The sequence below is a fragment of the Barbus barbus genome (assembly GCF_936440315.1).
Source record: "Barbus barbus genome assembly, chromosome: 10".
NCBI lineage: Eukaryota > Metazoa > Chordata > Actinopteri > Cypriniformes > Cyprinidae > Barbus > Barbus barbus.
Window position 1 is genome coordinate 14,326,616 of NC_136738.1, and position 16,820 is coordinate 14,343,435.

Below are 16,820 nucleotides of genomic sequence, written 5' to 3' on the forward strand. Positions count from 1 at the left end.
TTTATGGATATCTGGCAAATCGCCTTTTCCTCGTTTTCTCCTTCACTCCACATTTCCAGCACATGTATATTTGGTTTGCACTGTTGGTTAACTCCAGTTCTTCCAGTTACTTCTTTATTAGCTGCTCTACAGGATTACTAAACAAGATTAGAAGAAAAAAAAAAGGAAAATCCCTTCCATCTGCCTACCTGCCAGAGGATCGCCACAGTTATACACCTGCGCTCATCTTTGACAGTCTGGATAGCACTTTATAATATCAGTGGATTTATACTATCAGTGGATACTGTGTAACAGGTATGCACAGGTGTGGGACGGTTTGGTCACATTGTCCGAAGTGAAGTGGCGACTATCGCACAACAGCTTAATTTTCAAACCACAGGAGGTCATTATGTGGAAGCTCATATGGACCTGTATCCTGTGTTGGTTAGGCTGTATTTTTGCAATAGGCCAGCTGGATATTTCTGCAGGTGTGTCTTTGTTTGTATATGTATGTATATATGTATTAGGTGGGAGTGTGATGGCTAATGGTTATCATCAAGTTATTTGTTTGTATATTTCTTTTTTTCAGGGGAAGTTGACCGGATTCCCATGTTTGGAAATCCAGATAAGCGCTCACAAAGATTGTTTCAAAGGTTTGTGGAAAAGCCTGGATATAATGGACTGTTGCCAAGATATAAGCGTAATGTTTTTCTGTCCAGTGGAGTACGCCTCTGCAGTCAAGAAACAGTGCAGCAAGCCGTCAGTAACCACCTCAAATACTACCAGCTCAGAGGTAAGACACTATCACAAATTCTATTTATACTTTTAGTATTAATATTTTGGTATTAATATAATTGTATAATCTGTGTATAGTATTGCTTGTACATGCATTAATTTACTATATATTTATACAGAATTCAGTGTCAAAGAACTGAAAGTAGCCTTTTGTATACTTCCGTTTTGGACCATTCTAAAATCACAAACTTTAGTGCCTCTTGTATAATTAAAGATTACATACATAATATTAATACACGATTTTGTCACAAAAACACGATTAATTAGGGCCAGTCGTGGCCTAATGGATAGAGAGTCGGACTTGTAACCTGAAAGTCGTGGGTTCGAGTCTCAGGTTTGGCAGGAATTGTAGGTGGGGGAGTGAATAACAAGCGCTCTCTCCACCTTCAATACCATGACCGAGGTGAGACCCTTAAGCAAGGCACCGAACCCCCAACTGCTCCCTGGGCACCGCAGCATTGGCTGTGTGTGTGTGCACTTGGATGGGTTAAATGCAGAGCACAAATTCCGAGTATGGGTCACGATACTTGGCCACACGTCACTTCACTTCATTACGTGGCTGCAAGGGTGAATTTGAAATATTTTCACTTCTTTGGTTTCAATTCATTTTATAATAGTCCTTTTACTAACAGAAGATAGACCGTAAATGACATTATTCTGCAAACCCGATTCCAAAAAAGTTGGGACACTGTACAAATTACGAATAAAAAAGGAATGCAATAATTTACAAATCTCATAAACTTATATTTTATTCACAATAGAATATAGATAACATATCAAATGTTGAAAGTGAGACATTTTGAAATGTCATGCCAAATATTGGCTCATTTTGGATTTCATGAGAGCTACACATTCCAAAAAAGTTGGGACAGGTAGCAATAAGAGGCCGGAAAAGTTAAATGTACATATAAGGAACAGCTAGAGGACCAATTTGCAACTTATTAGGTCAATTGGCAACATGATTGGGTATAAAAAGAGCCTCTCAGAGTGGCAGTGTCTCTCAGAAGTCAAGATGGCAAGAGGATCACCAATTCCCCCAATGCTGTGGCGAAAAATAGTGGAGCAATATCAGAAAGGAGTTTCTCAGAGAAAAATTGCAAAGAGTTTGAAGTTATCATCATCTACAGTGCATAATATCATCCAAAGATTCAGAGAATCTGGAACAATCTCTGCGCGTAAGGGTCAAGGCCGGAAAACCATACTGGATGCCCGTGATCTTCGGGCCCTTAGACGGCACTGCATCACATACAGGAATGCTACTGTAATGGAAATCACAACATGGGCTCAGGAATACTTCCAGAAAACATTGTCGGTGAACACAATCCACCGTGCCATTCGCCGTTGCCGGCTAAAACTCTATAGGTCAAAAAAGAAGCCATATCTAAACATGATCCAGAAGCGCAGGCATTTTCTCTGGGCCAAGGCTTATTTAAAATGGACTGTGGCAAAGTGGAAAACTGTTCTGTGGTCAGACGAATCAAAATTTGAAGTTCTTTTTGGAAAATTGGGACGCTATGTCATCCGGACTAAAGAGGACAAGGACAACCCAAGTTGTTATCAGCGCTCAGTTCAGAAGCCTGCATCTCTGATGGTATGGGGTTGCATGAGTGCGTGTGGCATGGGCAGCTTACACATCTGGAAAGGCACCATTAATGCTGAAAGGTATATCCAAGGTCTAGAACAACATATGCTCCCATCCAGACGTTGTCTCTTTCAGGGAAGACCTTGCATTTTCCAACATGACAATGCCAGACCACATACTTCATCAATTACAACATCATGGCTGCGTAGAAGGAGGATCCGGGTACTGAAATGGCCAGCCTGCAGTCCAGATCTTTCACCCATAGAAAACATTTGGCGCATCATAAAGAGGAAGATGCAACAAAGAAGACCTAAGACAGTTGAGAAACTAGAAGCCTGTATTAGACAAGAATGGGACAACATTCCTGTTCCTAAACTTGAGCAACTTGTCTCCTCAGTCCCCAGACGTTTGCAGACTGTTATAAAAAGAAGAGGGGATGCCACACAGGGGTAAACATGGCCTTGTCCCAACTTTTTTGAGATGTGTTGATGCCATGAAATTTTAAATAAACTTATTTTTCCCTTAAAATGACACATTTTCTCAGTTTAAACATTTGATATGTCATCTATGTTGTATTCTGAATAAAATATTGAAATTTGAAACTTCCACATAATTGCATTCTGTTTTTATTCACAATTTGTACAGTGTCCCAACTTTTTTGGAATCGGGTTTGTACAAGGAATTATATAATTTTTGGTTGGAAAACAACAGCACAAACATGAGCCGTCATTAGCTCTGGAATTGTTGATTTATCTAATGCCATTTTTGTTTCAAGCTATAATAAAGTTTAAATGCCTGAGCTCAACCAGATAATATTTCTAAGTCCGATATACCCTTTTATAGACATTCTTTCATACATTACAACAAAGCATGTTCATTTTTAACAGTTACAGAACTAAAAAAATACCGCATAACAGAAATGACCCAAATATTCAAAGTGAATCTGGATTCTAGCTACTGAAGTACTGGCTGAAAAAGTGTTCTGATAGCTAAAAGGAATGAGACAAGGCTCACTGCTGTAAGCTGGCCAAGAAATATCTAGTGCCTCAAGAAGGAGATGGGTGAAGAAATATTTTAGGATTTTATTAATAGGTAAGGGCAAGGACAGATGGCAGAAAGTTGTACCATATATATATATATATATATATATATATATATATTGCTAGATATAAAAACTATGGTGAATCATTAAGTTCTTGCAGATTATCTTCTTGTGCCAACCTGTGGTTAAAATATTCATCACCAGCACATTGTAAAAAGACCACATTATAGACCACAACCCAAAACCCAGACCAAATCTTGACCCAAGTAACAAGATTCAAATCAAATCCACATTTATTTTAAAACCTCAATATCAAGAATCTTTACATTAAATAATAATCAACTAGTGCAAGCTGTTCTGCACAGCTGACAGCTATGTAACGATGAGATCTCATTAGCGTTTGGCAGTCAGATCCACTGTGAGGTCCTGGGTTAGTGTTGAAGGACCTCAAGACAATTTTTCACAGTTCACCTGTGATTTCTCCCTTAACAAATTAGAGGGCAGTATGATGGGGTTAAAAGTCAGCTAACACATTGGACTGGGGCCAGTAAGGTCAAAGCCTTTATATCCGTGACTGAGATCGAGGGTGTAAGTGATCTTGTCTAAGCACACCATTGATACACTAATTGTCAAAGTAGTGTTTGTGATTGCACCACAATGTCATCTGGACTGAAAGTTGCTGTCTCTGTCAAGAAAATGCACCTATATGTGCAAACAACTGTTGTACATAATTCAAGTTTCAACATTCTTGCAAAATAAAATAGAAACAGTCTTATCAGGCAACCCGGTCTCATCCCAAGTCGTCACGTATTGACGCTTGGTTTTTGCGTCGCTTTTTGACGCTCAAGGTACCCCTTTAGCGTCACTTTTCGACGTGAAGGGAAGCGTAACTTTTCGGCGTCGATATGCTAACGCGCTATTGGGAATTTTATCGTCATAATAAGGTTGCCATTATTGCATATATGTAGGGGTGTGATTTTTGAATGTAAACAGTCAAAATAGTGACTTACCAAACCCCTGCCCCTAAACCTACCATCTGTGAAGAAAACGCAAGATATAGGAGGCAGATGCAAGTACTGGCATAATTTATTTAAAAATGATTAATATACGCTAAGTGTTTCCTATTTAAAAAAATTACCTTCCCTTCACGTCGAAAAGTGACGCTAAAGGGGTACCTTGAGCGTCAAAAAGCGACGCAAAAACCAAGCGTCAATATGTGACGAGTTGGGATGAGACTGTGTTATATCAGGTTACTTGAGCTAAATACTGTGTTGCAGTTATGTATCAGATGGTGAATCCATGGTGCTTTGACATATACGGTGGTAATGATTAATTACCATTTTCTCTTTGAAGGCTATCACAGTATTAACATGGTGTCTGTCAAAAATTAGGTAATTCCATAGTCATTTAAATTAGTAATTTGTAACAACAGCAGACTATTGGATTATATGTTTGCTTCTGTGTTTTTGTTTTAGCATTATCAGCCGTACGTTTGTTGTGGGAAGCTCAAAAATCCTGGCTGTAGAGCCAAATGTCTAAGTGTCCAATCTTCACTTAAGTGGTCAATCCTGTGAAAACCTGTCCTGTCAAGACCGAGACCAGAGCAGGGTCGAGTCAGAGGGTTGAGTACGAGTCAAGACAGAGACCAGAGAAAGGCCTTCGTCTTGAACTCAGGAGCATGTGGACTCAGTCTTGACTCCTCTTCTTGTCTGGTTTCAACTGTAATACTGAAAGCTGAGCTTTAACTTTTGAGACGAAAGACCTGTTCATTTATTCAGACAAGAACATTACTGTTACTTGTCCAAAAAAAAGAGCAATCCGATTGTATTACTTACTGTTCTGGTGTGTTTTGTTGCACTAATACAATGTTGTTGTTGTTTTTACATCAGCATGTCAGGAAATCGCGTGGGAGGGTTTCAAAATCTTCTTGGATCGCCTCCCCAATCAGGAGGAATACAAGAGCTGGATGAGCCAGTGCCAGACAGAAAGACTCTCTATACAGGAGATTGGCGCTGCCTTTAGCCAATCAGAGGAACACTTAGCACTTATCCACAGAGTATGTAGCATAAGACCTGTATCATTAACGTTGTACTAAATATGTTAGCTGATACTTTTGGTAGGGATAGAGTATCATTGGTGACTGGTACATGAGCATACCTAACATCTGTCTTTTGAATCTTTATGGACCATTACAGAGACTTGCGCAGACGGGGCTGAAAAGGTGCAAAAAAAGCCCCCCCCCCCCCCCCCCCCCATCCCTTTACAAATACCCCCTTCCCCTCAGCCATTTATTTATTGTAATTGTCTTACTGAGTCTGTTTTTCTCCTCACCATTCGTCTTCCTCTTTCTTCTCAGTAATACACCTACATACTCAGTGTGCAGGTATACACTCTTTATACCTGTTCTTTATGTTTTCATTAAATGTACTAAGCATGAGAGAATTTGTATGTGTGGTTGAATAGTTAACTCATACATTTGAAGTAGTGCTGTCAAACAATTAATCGTGATTAATCGCATCCAAAATAAACGTTTTTGTTTACATAATATATGTGTGTGTGTATTGTGTATATTTATTATGCATATATACATACACTCACATATAGCATATATTTTGGAAATATTTACATGCATATACATTTATATATTTATATTCTTATATTTTATATTCTATAGAAATATATTATATATTTAATATATAAATAACATATTTTTCTTATATATATATATATATATATATATATATATATGCATGTGTTTGTATTTGTATATACATAATAAATATACACAGCACACATACATATATTATGTAAACAAAAACCTTTATTTTGGATGCGATTAATTCCAATTAATCATTTGACAGCACTACTTTAATAATAAAAGGTTTTTGTATTATTTATGACTGCCCTTTTTCATTCTCATTTTCTTTATACAGACCTGAGGAGTCTTCCCAAGAGCAAGACCATGTGCCACCAGGTCTGTCTATTATGATTGTTGTTGCTGACAGTTTTTTACATAAATGTCTCCATATTTTTGATTTTCAGAATCAGAAAAAGCTTAATTGCCAAGTGTGCACAATGATTTTTTTTGGCATTGAGCCAAAATGTTCACAACCATTAATATTATATGAATTAATTTAGTAATATTAATCATTCAACTATTTAATATTAAAACATTAATTTGAAAAAGTTGAAGAGCAACTATTTGCTGTAGAATGAGTTACTGATGCACATTTGTTGTGGCAGAATAGAAATTCTAATGCATAGATGCAAACTCTAATTTATGGAATTTCATAAATTCAGTTCTGAAAAGGTAGATTGGTCTTGTTTGTATTGGAAAAGTAATAGCGATTACCCCTTGGCAACTGCTATTTGATCAAACTAGTTCTTAAAACACAGTTTTAACATGGTGGCTAAGTTTATGCAACTGGCCCCTGGTTGTTTCAATAAGTTTTATAGTATTCTCTTTAAACTTTCCTTCAAAAACTATGTCTAAAAAGGATAATATTTTATGTATTTGAGGTCAGAGATGTGGGAACGGTGAAGAGAGAGAGGGCAAACATTTTGCATTTTAGGTCAGCATTGCCGTCTAAGCAGCCAATATTGTCTTAAATACCCTGCATAGCACTTCATCTTTTATAACATGGGATTTTGCCCAAATATATTCAATCTTGATTTTTATAAAATGTTGCAACAAGATGTTAAAAAAAAAGTTTTTTTTTTTGTTTTTTTGCTTGTGAAAAATTACAGTTTTGGACATATAAGGTAATAAAACTCTGGACCATAAAACCAGTCATATGTAGCACGGGCATATTTGTAGCAATAGCCAACAATACATTGTACGGGTAAAAATTATTGATTTTTCTTTTATGCCAAAAATTGTTAGGATTATTAAGTACAGATCTTGTTCCATGAAGATATTTTGTAAATATATCAAAACTTAATTTTTGATTAGTAATATACATGGCTAAGTACTTCATTTGGACAACTTTAAAGGCGATTTTCTCAGCATTTAGATTTTTTTGCACCCTCAGATTCCAGCTTTTCAAATATTTGTATCTTGGCCAAATATTGTCCTATTCTAACAAACCACACATCAATTGAAAGCTTATTTATTCAGAATTCAGACGATGTATAAATCTCAATAACAAAATAAAAAAAGACCCTTATGACTGGTTTTGTGGTCCCGGGTCACAAATATATATAAAATACCTTAAAGTAACTACAAATGAGCATTTAAAGCAAATATCTTTAAAAGAAATTCTGTGTGGAGCATGCCCCTGATCCGCGCAATGTTCTCACCTTTTTTCTCCCTTACATGTTTGCATCTCTGCTAATGGCTGTAAAGTAAAAAGGATAAGATACTTGGCTTGTAGGGTTTGGTTTGCATTTCATTTGAAACTACTGAATGTCTAAACTAGAATATTTCTGGAAAAATATATATTTTTGATGATAGCAAGACCAAAACTGTGGTCTGAAACCGGTAATGCTTATAAATTCTACAAGGTTATTTTGATGCAAACTTAATGTGTACAATTCAGATTTAAATGCTGTAACTGGAAATAAATAAACTTGAAATGATCTTAAACAAGCTTAAAAAGATCTTATAACATTTATAACACCCCAAGAAACAAACAATTATCTTTAAAACTTGGTAGGTGATGAGCTTCCAGCAGAGACCACTGTGGTGGTGACCACGGCGGTTCCAGATGAGGTTATCTCAGAGAGCGTGAAGGAAGTTACTGCAGAAGCACCATCTGCTATCATGACAATGGAGATGGATACTGAGGTAGATGTTTGGCAGGCTGAAACATTACCGTTCATACTGATATAAAGTCTGGTTGCACTCGTGAATCATGATACATGCAAAATTATGCATATAACTGAATTATGAATACTGAACACCTGCTAAACAAAGTTTGTGTGTGTTGTCTGTGGTAGATCACTAATGAGATTGAGCAGGAAGCAGCTGCTTTGCCTTCACGTCCTCTGGTTGATCAGAGGGTGGAGCTGGCTATGTTATTGACTGGAGAACCATGGAGTGAAGAGCTGTTCAACTCCACCAGCAGTGAGCATGGCAGACTCGCTCACAAGGTCATAGAGAAGGTACAACACACCCACATACTTACTTTAATTTTTACACAAATGTTTTGTATAATGGTTGTTCTATACCAAGCTTAATTACTGTATCATTTTGGTTTTGTGTTGCCTATGTTTGTCATTTCATACAGATTTCAGCTGCTTTGAAGAAACTGACAGAATTCAAGACTGTATCGGTATTGAACATCAGGTGTGTTAGTGCATGATTCATTTTGTTATTATAGTTGCATTTAAATATTGTATGAATATCACTGCATGTGATTACAACATACGAAACCAAGTAGCATTTTAAAAATGACAGGTCAAGCATGCAGTTAAAGCAAAATGTTTAGTTTTTTTAATAGAAAGAATTGTTTTAGATTTTAAATAATAGATACACTATATACAATGTACAAGAATTGAAACACTTCCTGGTTGTCAGATTGGAACATGCCATAGTCAATGAATAATTAGACAATATGCAGCATTAGCCTATGACCTGCTGCAGTGGTAATTGTGCTAAAAATATGAACTTTATCTTCCTTGTAGACCACAGATGGATCCCTCAAGGTAAATTAGACTTGATTGCGTGCATGAATGCAGGTTAGTTCTTTGAGTTACAATAAACAAGCAAGAATCATGTTTATAGTCATGCAATTACTATGGAAGTCAATGGGGCAAGAAATTATTCTGACATAAACACTTTAAAATATACAGTGTCTTGAAAAAATTGACTCTTAACATTACAACTGATTATGTGAGACTATTGTGATTGTCACTTGTTAATTTTTTCTGTGCAAAGTTATATCCAATACAAACCTATAGGCATCCATTGTAAGTGCAGTTGTTGTCTTCTCTCAGCAGTGGTGATAAGGCAGTATTGGTGGAATATGTTGTGTCCCTCCAGACCAGCAGTGAAGAGATCAGCAGTGAGACACTGGACTTCATTAATCTTCAATCCAACATGGTAGAGGGCACCTTTAGTTACTCAGAAGGGCCCACTGTTCAGTACACCATTACTGACATCCACCCCGACATCACTGAGGCTCTGCATGGTACTGCTCTATCTGCTGGTAGCTACTAGTCCTCTACAGTACATCTCAGCAGTCTGTCATGGTGTTATTTTCTCTTGTCAGTGGAAATCTCTGCAGAGGAAACCCATCCTACAGAAGAATCTCTTGACCCTGACCACAAGGTGAATTACATTTATGTCATGGTGGCAGTGAAGTCACCAAATATCAACTAGATATTTACATATATACTCAACAACGCGCACAATTTGAGATAGTATTCTTGACCCAGAGAACAAGAAATGTGGGCGAGTTTTGACCAAAGTTGAATGTTTAACAATTTCAACAAAACCCTAGCTCTAAGAATGGAAAAACAGGAACAGTAAAATTGATGACTACCCTAGCAAGCACAACCAACAACTGTTTTATTTTGATTATTGTCTAGGATGATATTTTAGGAGTAGAAAAACCATCTGAGCTGCCTGGAGAGGTGATGAAGGAGGTCTTTACTATTGGTGACCTTTTGGATTCTACAATGTCAGAAGAACAAGGTATGGGAGAGCAGGATGTCATCATGCCTTATAGACCATGCCAGCTGTAGTTTCTCAGAGGATGTACAATAATTTACAGGAAGGTTGTATAATCCTGCTCCTGGAGGGCTAGCATCCTGCAGAGTTTTGTTCCAACATTCCAACACACTGGAATGTTTCTAAATTCTGCAGGACAGTGGCCCTCCAGGACCAGGATTGGCCACCAACATGGTGGTGAAAGACTCAAGATGCTTGTTTATTCCTACTTTCAGACCTTCAAGACAAGGACTTGGTGTCAAAGTTTCTTCCCAACCAGACTCTTGCTGTGGATAGTGAAGCTGTAGGTCCCATTATTGATGCCAAGCAAGACAGTGGCTTGACAATTGATGATTTTAATCCCGCCTCTGGATCTGGTGCAGAAGACAATTGGGTAACTGTACTTACTAGGGCTCAAGAGCCAGTTGGAGAGACAGAAGGTGAGCAAGAGGTTTTGATTGATGTAGACATGCCACAGATTGAGGACTATGAATTCTCCACAATTACAACAATGGTTGAAGAGGACCAGATCTTGCCTGAGGAAACTCCTGAACTGATTACTGTTAAAGCTGGAGAAGATGGAAATGTACAGGTTGGTAGCGAAGTGCCCACAATGCCGCCAGTCAAAGTGGGTGAGGCAGAATCTACCCTAAAACCCGAGGAAGACATTATACTACATACAGAAGAAGAGAGGACAGAGGAAGACAATGAGGAAGAAACAGAAACGCAAAAGGTTGAGGAAACTGAAGTTGTTGTGATCATAAAGGAAGAATCAGAGGAGGTTGAAGAAGAGGAACAGGAAGAATCTGTTGATAGTACCACGGTGGCACACGAGGATGATTTTGTACTAAGGGATGTTTCAGCAATACAGTTTTCAGAGGAAGTTCTAACAGAGGATGAGATCCTATTGGTCACCACTGAACCAGCAAGCCCAGTCTACCCAACTCCTCTTTCAACTGAGAACGAATCACCCTTCTCCCTCATCATCACTATTACCCCAGCGGAGGTGGAGTTGGTGCATACCTTAAATTCAAAAGTTATGACCGCATCTCTAGATGTGATTGATTACAAAGAAGAAGAGGGTAGTGGCATCTCTGGTGTCATCCAGGGCGATGAAGTTTCCAGCATAGCCTTGCCAACTAACCCTGGGAGGTCTTTGATAGTGTTTTTCAGTCTTCGTGTTACTAACATGATATTCTCTGAGGATCTGTTTAATAAGAGCTCTGCAGAATACAAAGCCCTGGAGCAACGGTTCCTTGAACTGGTAGTGTACCTCCTCAAAGTACATTTGCTCCTATTGTTTTTCCTCTTCCTTATCCTACCATAACTTGTTATTCCTCTTCAACCACGTATCCTGTCAAATCAGGAGTGTCCAATCCTACTACTGGAGGGCCACCTTCCTGCAGAGTTTGGCTCAAGCCACAAATACACCTGAACTAGCTTAACAAGGCTTTCAGGATCACTAGAAACTTACAGGCATGTGTGTTTGAGCTAAACTCTGATCGAAGGTGACTCCCCAGAAGCAGGAATGGACATCCCTGATCCAGATTAAATTATTCACTAATTCAGCTCCAGCCCTCGAGGTCCTCTTTCCAGTTTGATCAAGGCTGGAGCTAAACTCTGTAGGAAAGTGGACCTCGAGGACCAGAGTTGAGAACCCCTACAATGTTTTATATAATATGCCAGTGGTTCCCAACCCTAATCATGGAGTACTCCCAGCTTTTCGCATTTTGTATGTTTCCCTAATGAAACTCACCTAAATTTGTGCATCAGCTCATTAGTACTCTGAGACCTGAAATGAGTGTGTTAGATAAGAGTGACTTCAAATATGTTTGGGGTACTCCAGGACATAGGTTGGGAACCATTTTATATACCAGGTCTCTTCAACTCGAGTCCTGTTGTGCCAGACATAAACAAACAACCTTATTAAGGTGTTTGATCTTATCAGAATATCAGAATTGCTTGCAAATTATAGACTGGTGGGTTAGATTGGGATTGTTGATAAAGTCTGCAGGGCACTGAAGAGTTGTGTTACATAGCATTTATGTTTCTGAGTTCATTAACTCATTATTGTTATTGTATGTCCCTCAGCTGGTGCCTTATCTTCAGTCGAACCTCAGTCACTTTGAGAACCTGGAGATCTTGAACTTCAGGAATGGAAGTATTGTGGTGAACAGCCGTATGAAGTTTGGGCAGCCTGTTCCTCGTGGAGTCAATACTGCTGTTTACCTCATTCTAGAGGATTTCTGCAACACAGCTTACCAGACCATGAACCTCGCCATTGACAAATATTCATTGGATGTCGAATCAGGTCAGGCAACATTAGAAAACCTTAGTCAGTTTGGTTCTACATCCTATATATTATGTATTTAGGTACCTCATCACATGCCACCTTAATGCTGTGGCTAATCTGTGTGGGTATATGTATGTTTGTTTTAGGGGAACAGGCAGACCCGTGCAAGTTTCAAGCATGCAATGAGTTTGCTGAATGTACAGTGAACCAATGGTCAGGTGAAGCTGAATGTGTGTGTAATGCTGGTTACTTCAGCGTGGACGGACTACCCTGCCAAAGCATCTGTGACCTTCAACATGACTTCTGCTTGAATGATGGGAAATGTGATGTCATTCCAGGCCAAGGAGCCATTTGCAGGTTTGTTTGTTTATTTGATTATATGATATTCAAGAAATTTTGAATAAATATGTGCACATTTAAGAAAATTAATTACAGATCAAATCCGGTTCATTTAAGTCTGTTCTACCTGGAGAATGGCATATTAATTAATTTTAAAGTAAGTAGCTGCTAGACTGGCTTTGTCTTAAGTGTTTTAAGTTTGTTTGTCTGCACTGTAGATGCCGTGTTGGGGAGAACTGGTGGTACAGAGGAGAACATTGTGAAGAATATGTTTCTGAGCCACTCGTAGTTGGCATTGCCATAGCATCTGTTGCTGGGTTCCTTCTGGTGGCGTCAGGAGTAATCTTCTTCCTTGCAAGAACTCTGCGAGACCAATATGAGAAGGATGAGATGGAGGATCCAGTACGGTAAGAGTCAATCTGGTAAATCATGGCTTCATCCCACCTCACATTCTTTTACTGTGCATTATAATATTCTTTCTAATACGGACTTATGTAAGGGAACAGTTCATGAAAGATTTACCTCAGAAATCCAAGCCTTCAGAGCCGATCACCTGACACAAACCCTTGATTAGAGTTTGACCTTGAGTAAAGTAAAGGAGCTTTGAGCTTCTGGAAAGGTGCTATATAACTAAACCAATAAAAATTATTATGAAAATATTATAATTCAATCAAAGAAAAATTTAACCATTAAATTGTAACAGTGATGAATGAGAACATGCAAATTGTTAAACTGTTTAAACAAGTATTTAAAAATAAAACTTTCAATTAAAACTTTCCAATAAATGTTTCAATTTTGCATTACACACTAAACAGGGTCAAATCTATTGAATTATTACATTATATATAGATATTTTACCCGAGCAGCTTTGGCATGTAAATAATTGTTAGAAAATATTTATAAGAACTGTCCCTTATGAGTCAGTTACATTTTCATTAAATGCTCATTTATTATTCAAATCTTTTTAATTACTGCATGTGCAGCACCTAGGAAGACGCTTCCATCTCCAGTAATTCCATTACGAGATTTTCATTTGTTCATCAAGGCTGATCTTTGATCCCTTATCTCTTTAAGTCATGGCTTCTTAACCGTGAGGATGTCTGTTGCAACCTTTTTTGTGTGTATATACATGTTTATATGCAGGAGAGAGGACAGTCCGCCATTTCTGGACAGGGCCACCAAGTATAACCCCATGTTCGAGAGCGATTTAACTACAGGCTACAGCCATTACTACCAGCGGTACCCCGAGCCCCCAGTCCACAGCAGCGCCAGTGCCGAGGCGTCCACAGAGTTCAGCAGCGAAGAGATACGCCATATTTATGAAAACAGTGAACTCACCAAGGAGGTACGGGTCCGTGCATGCCTATGTTTACAACAAATTACTTTTTATACAACACTTCTGGTGAGCAAGTGAAATTTTGTGTGAAAAATGGGTGTAAGCGAGTGTGTGATGCATGTTTCTGGGAATTTCTCTTCCTGTCCATTCCATAGGATATTCAAGATCGCATCCGCATCCTTGAACTCTACACAAGAGATCGTCAGTTTGCAGATTTTTTGAAGCAGCATCAAATGTGAGTTTTTTTTTCAAGATGCCTTATCAATAACCTATAGCTTTGCTCATTTTCACCCCCGTGTCATTTTATTTTTATTTTATCAGAGCAATGGATAATCAAAGAGAAAGTTCCTCCAGTAGTCAGTAGCTGTCAAATGTCCAATAGCCTGCTGAGTGCAATACAATGAAGGTTAGTAAACAATTATGAGAACAGAATGTAACAATGTAACAGTATGATTTGTGTCTCCAGTGTTGCATCTAGTGTAAACATCAATGGATCTTTAGGGCTTTTCAGACTTTTATTATTATTATTATTTTTTTATTCTAAATACAGTGTTTGTATTGATTTGCGTCATATGTTCCTCTTCCAGAAACTTGCGTTGTCTTTCAAGAAATGGCATCTTAGTGATTTCAGAGCAGTTTCTCTTCAGCCTCTCTGAGACTTTGCCATCGCAAATTAAAATGGCTACCTATGGATACTTCTTAAAATAAGATTCAAGAAAGAAAAGGATATTTTTGTTCCTTTTGTTTTTGATTTTCGATTTCTTTATTTTTTCTGGTTACAGACCATTTTCTGTCATAGAACGGGATCTTGGTCACAGACAATATCCTTGTCATTGATTGAAATGTTTTGTTAGTGCCTTCTAATCTTATCTGTGGCCCATCTCTCAGACAATCAATCTTTGGTGGTCAAAGAAAAAGATCCCCGATGGATTAATCCTGAAAGTTACTTGAATCGCATCATTGACCATTAATCTTGTATTACTCTTTTAGTACATTACCTTTTATAGTTTCACTGCATGTCAGAGGATTCAAGCTCTTCTGTATTAAGACAAATCAGACTGCTCATTTTAATGATTTTTAAGACAAGTAAGCTCACTTGGTGGCCATCTTGGAAGCATCCGGGCAGCTATTTTCTATGTAGGTAATAGTTATACAAGTACAGCTTCTACATACTTGAAGATTGACCAAAATCAAAAAGACATTTTAAATAAGTAGAAAAATATGACAGCAATGTTATCACAGATCTGCATCAAAAGCTTGAATCACAGGATAAAAATGATGCCTCTATTAAAAAGGTGATTGGCTCTTTTAACTGAAAGTAGGGGCTTCCATTCATACAGCTTCCAAATTGAGTGCTGCGATTTCTCCTATTTTTCTTTTTATTGAGTGTACATCACAACATCCTTCCAACAATGATTGTTGCAATAATGGACATTTGTATGTATTTCTTTTTATTATTTGCTGTATTTAAAATTGTATCAGTTAAAGGGTGTAGTAGTTCACCTTCGATAAAAAACAAAAATACTTTTGCTTACGTCATTAAGTGAGGAAATGATTTGGCAGAATTTTCAAATTTGTGTGAATGATGACTTTGAGTTTTTGTGAGAAATAAACTTTGTTATACTGGAGTCTTTTATTACAAGTTTTATTACAGGTGCTAAGGAATTGTTGACAGTTATGTATGGATTGTATTGCATGTTTGCCTGTGTGTGTTATAGCAGTGTGCGGTGTCTGAGCAATACAATGTGTTTTGGGCTGATGGTCTTCCATGTATCAGAACTAATTAAAGAGAATAGAGAGCTCACTACAATCAGTCAAAGCAGAGATTACAGCCCAGATTACAGAGCATTACCTACAGCCTGTGCTGGAAGTGCGACTGTTTTCCAGTTTATAGCATAAAAATGTAAATGGCTTTAATATGTGTTATACAACATAGTGAGGTCCGTAAATCTGAGCCAGACTCCATATGTGCCTGTGGGTTTGGAATGACATGAGTGTGATTAATCTATGGTAGAGTTTCAAATTTGGTTGTATTGATCATTTAATGATAATGGAAAGATCTCCAGAGTCACACAATTCTTTTTGTTGGCATTATGAGAAACGAATGGAGACCAATGTGGTAATGTGTAACATATGAAAGACACAATTATCCATTATTTGTTTGCTAGTGTTTTAAGTAGAGAGCATGAGAAATGACTACAATTAGAACCAGGCTAAGCGCCTGAGCCACAAAGAAAGGGGTGTTTTTCTCTCTACAATGTCAGTAGTGAAAGAACTGATGGTCCAATGATTTTGTCGACATTTCAAGTGTAACTGAATAACCTGTTGATGTTACACTTCACAGTTTAACCTCTAGGGAGCGGTGTTTGTTTTTTTAATATTTCAAAGTGTGATCAACGCATCACAAAACAACAGATGATCAAATGACTGGTGTAAAATCCCCATGTTGCTCTATTTTAGGTGATGCATTGGCTGTGACTATGAGGCAGTGTTTGCACTCTGTAGATGCTAACAGTTCTTGTAAGTAGTGCTATAGGAGAAATTAAGCTTTTCGAAGCAGTTGCTGCGTTGCGTCTCAAAATGATACACAGTTTTTTGAAGCGCTCAAAACACAGCGACACCCACGGGTCAAGATGTTGTAAATGCAACGGGAACACAGCTCAAAGTGTAAAGCAACTTCTTTAAATTTAATCTACAAATAATACCATTTCATATAAAAGGTATGTTATCAGTTTTTTTATTGACATGTAGTGCTTTTGTGTTCTTAGTCAGAACTTGGCAAACTAGGCCAATTAGGAACAA

The 16,820-nt window shown here is 37.8% G+C and overlaps 1 protein-coding gene across 3 annotated transcripts; it reads left to right on the plus strand.

Moving 5' to 3' along the window:
• The first annotated feature begins 160 nt into the window (after positions 1-160).
• impg2a (interphotoreceptor matrix proteoglycan 2a) lies at positions 161-15,651 on the plus strand. Of its 3 annotated transcripts, none has more exons than XM_079426486.1 (21): positions 161-294; positions 569-772; positions 5,288-5,454; positions 5,594-5,619; positions 5,755-5,781; positions 6,332-6,372; positions 8,054-8,184; positions 8,337-8,501; positions 8,627-8,685; positions 9,024-9,044; positions 9,336-9,529; positions 9,611-9,669; positions 9,930-10,035; positions 10,287-11,314; positions 12,142-12,361; positions 12,490-12,700; positions 12,901-13,089; positions 13,826-14,027; positions 14,174-14,253; positions 14,340-14,424; positions 14,606-15,651. In XM_079426486.1, exons 2-20 carry the CDS (start codon positions 589-591, stop codon positions 14,380-14,382), a joined length of 3,153 nt encoding a protein of 1,050 aa, XP_079282612.1. In that variant the 5' UTR covers positions 161-294; positions 569-588; the 3' UTR covers positions 14,383-14,424; positions 14,606-15,651. The 3 variants fall into 3 exon arrangements, with proteins under 3 accessions (XP_079282612.1, XP_079282614.1, XP_079282613.1); XM_079426488.1 differs by having other exon boundaries at positions 10,287-11,056; XM_079426487.1 differs by having other exon boundaries at positions 9,339-9,529.
• The last annotated feature ends 1,169 nt before the right edge of the window (positions 15,652-16,820 follow it).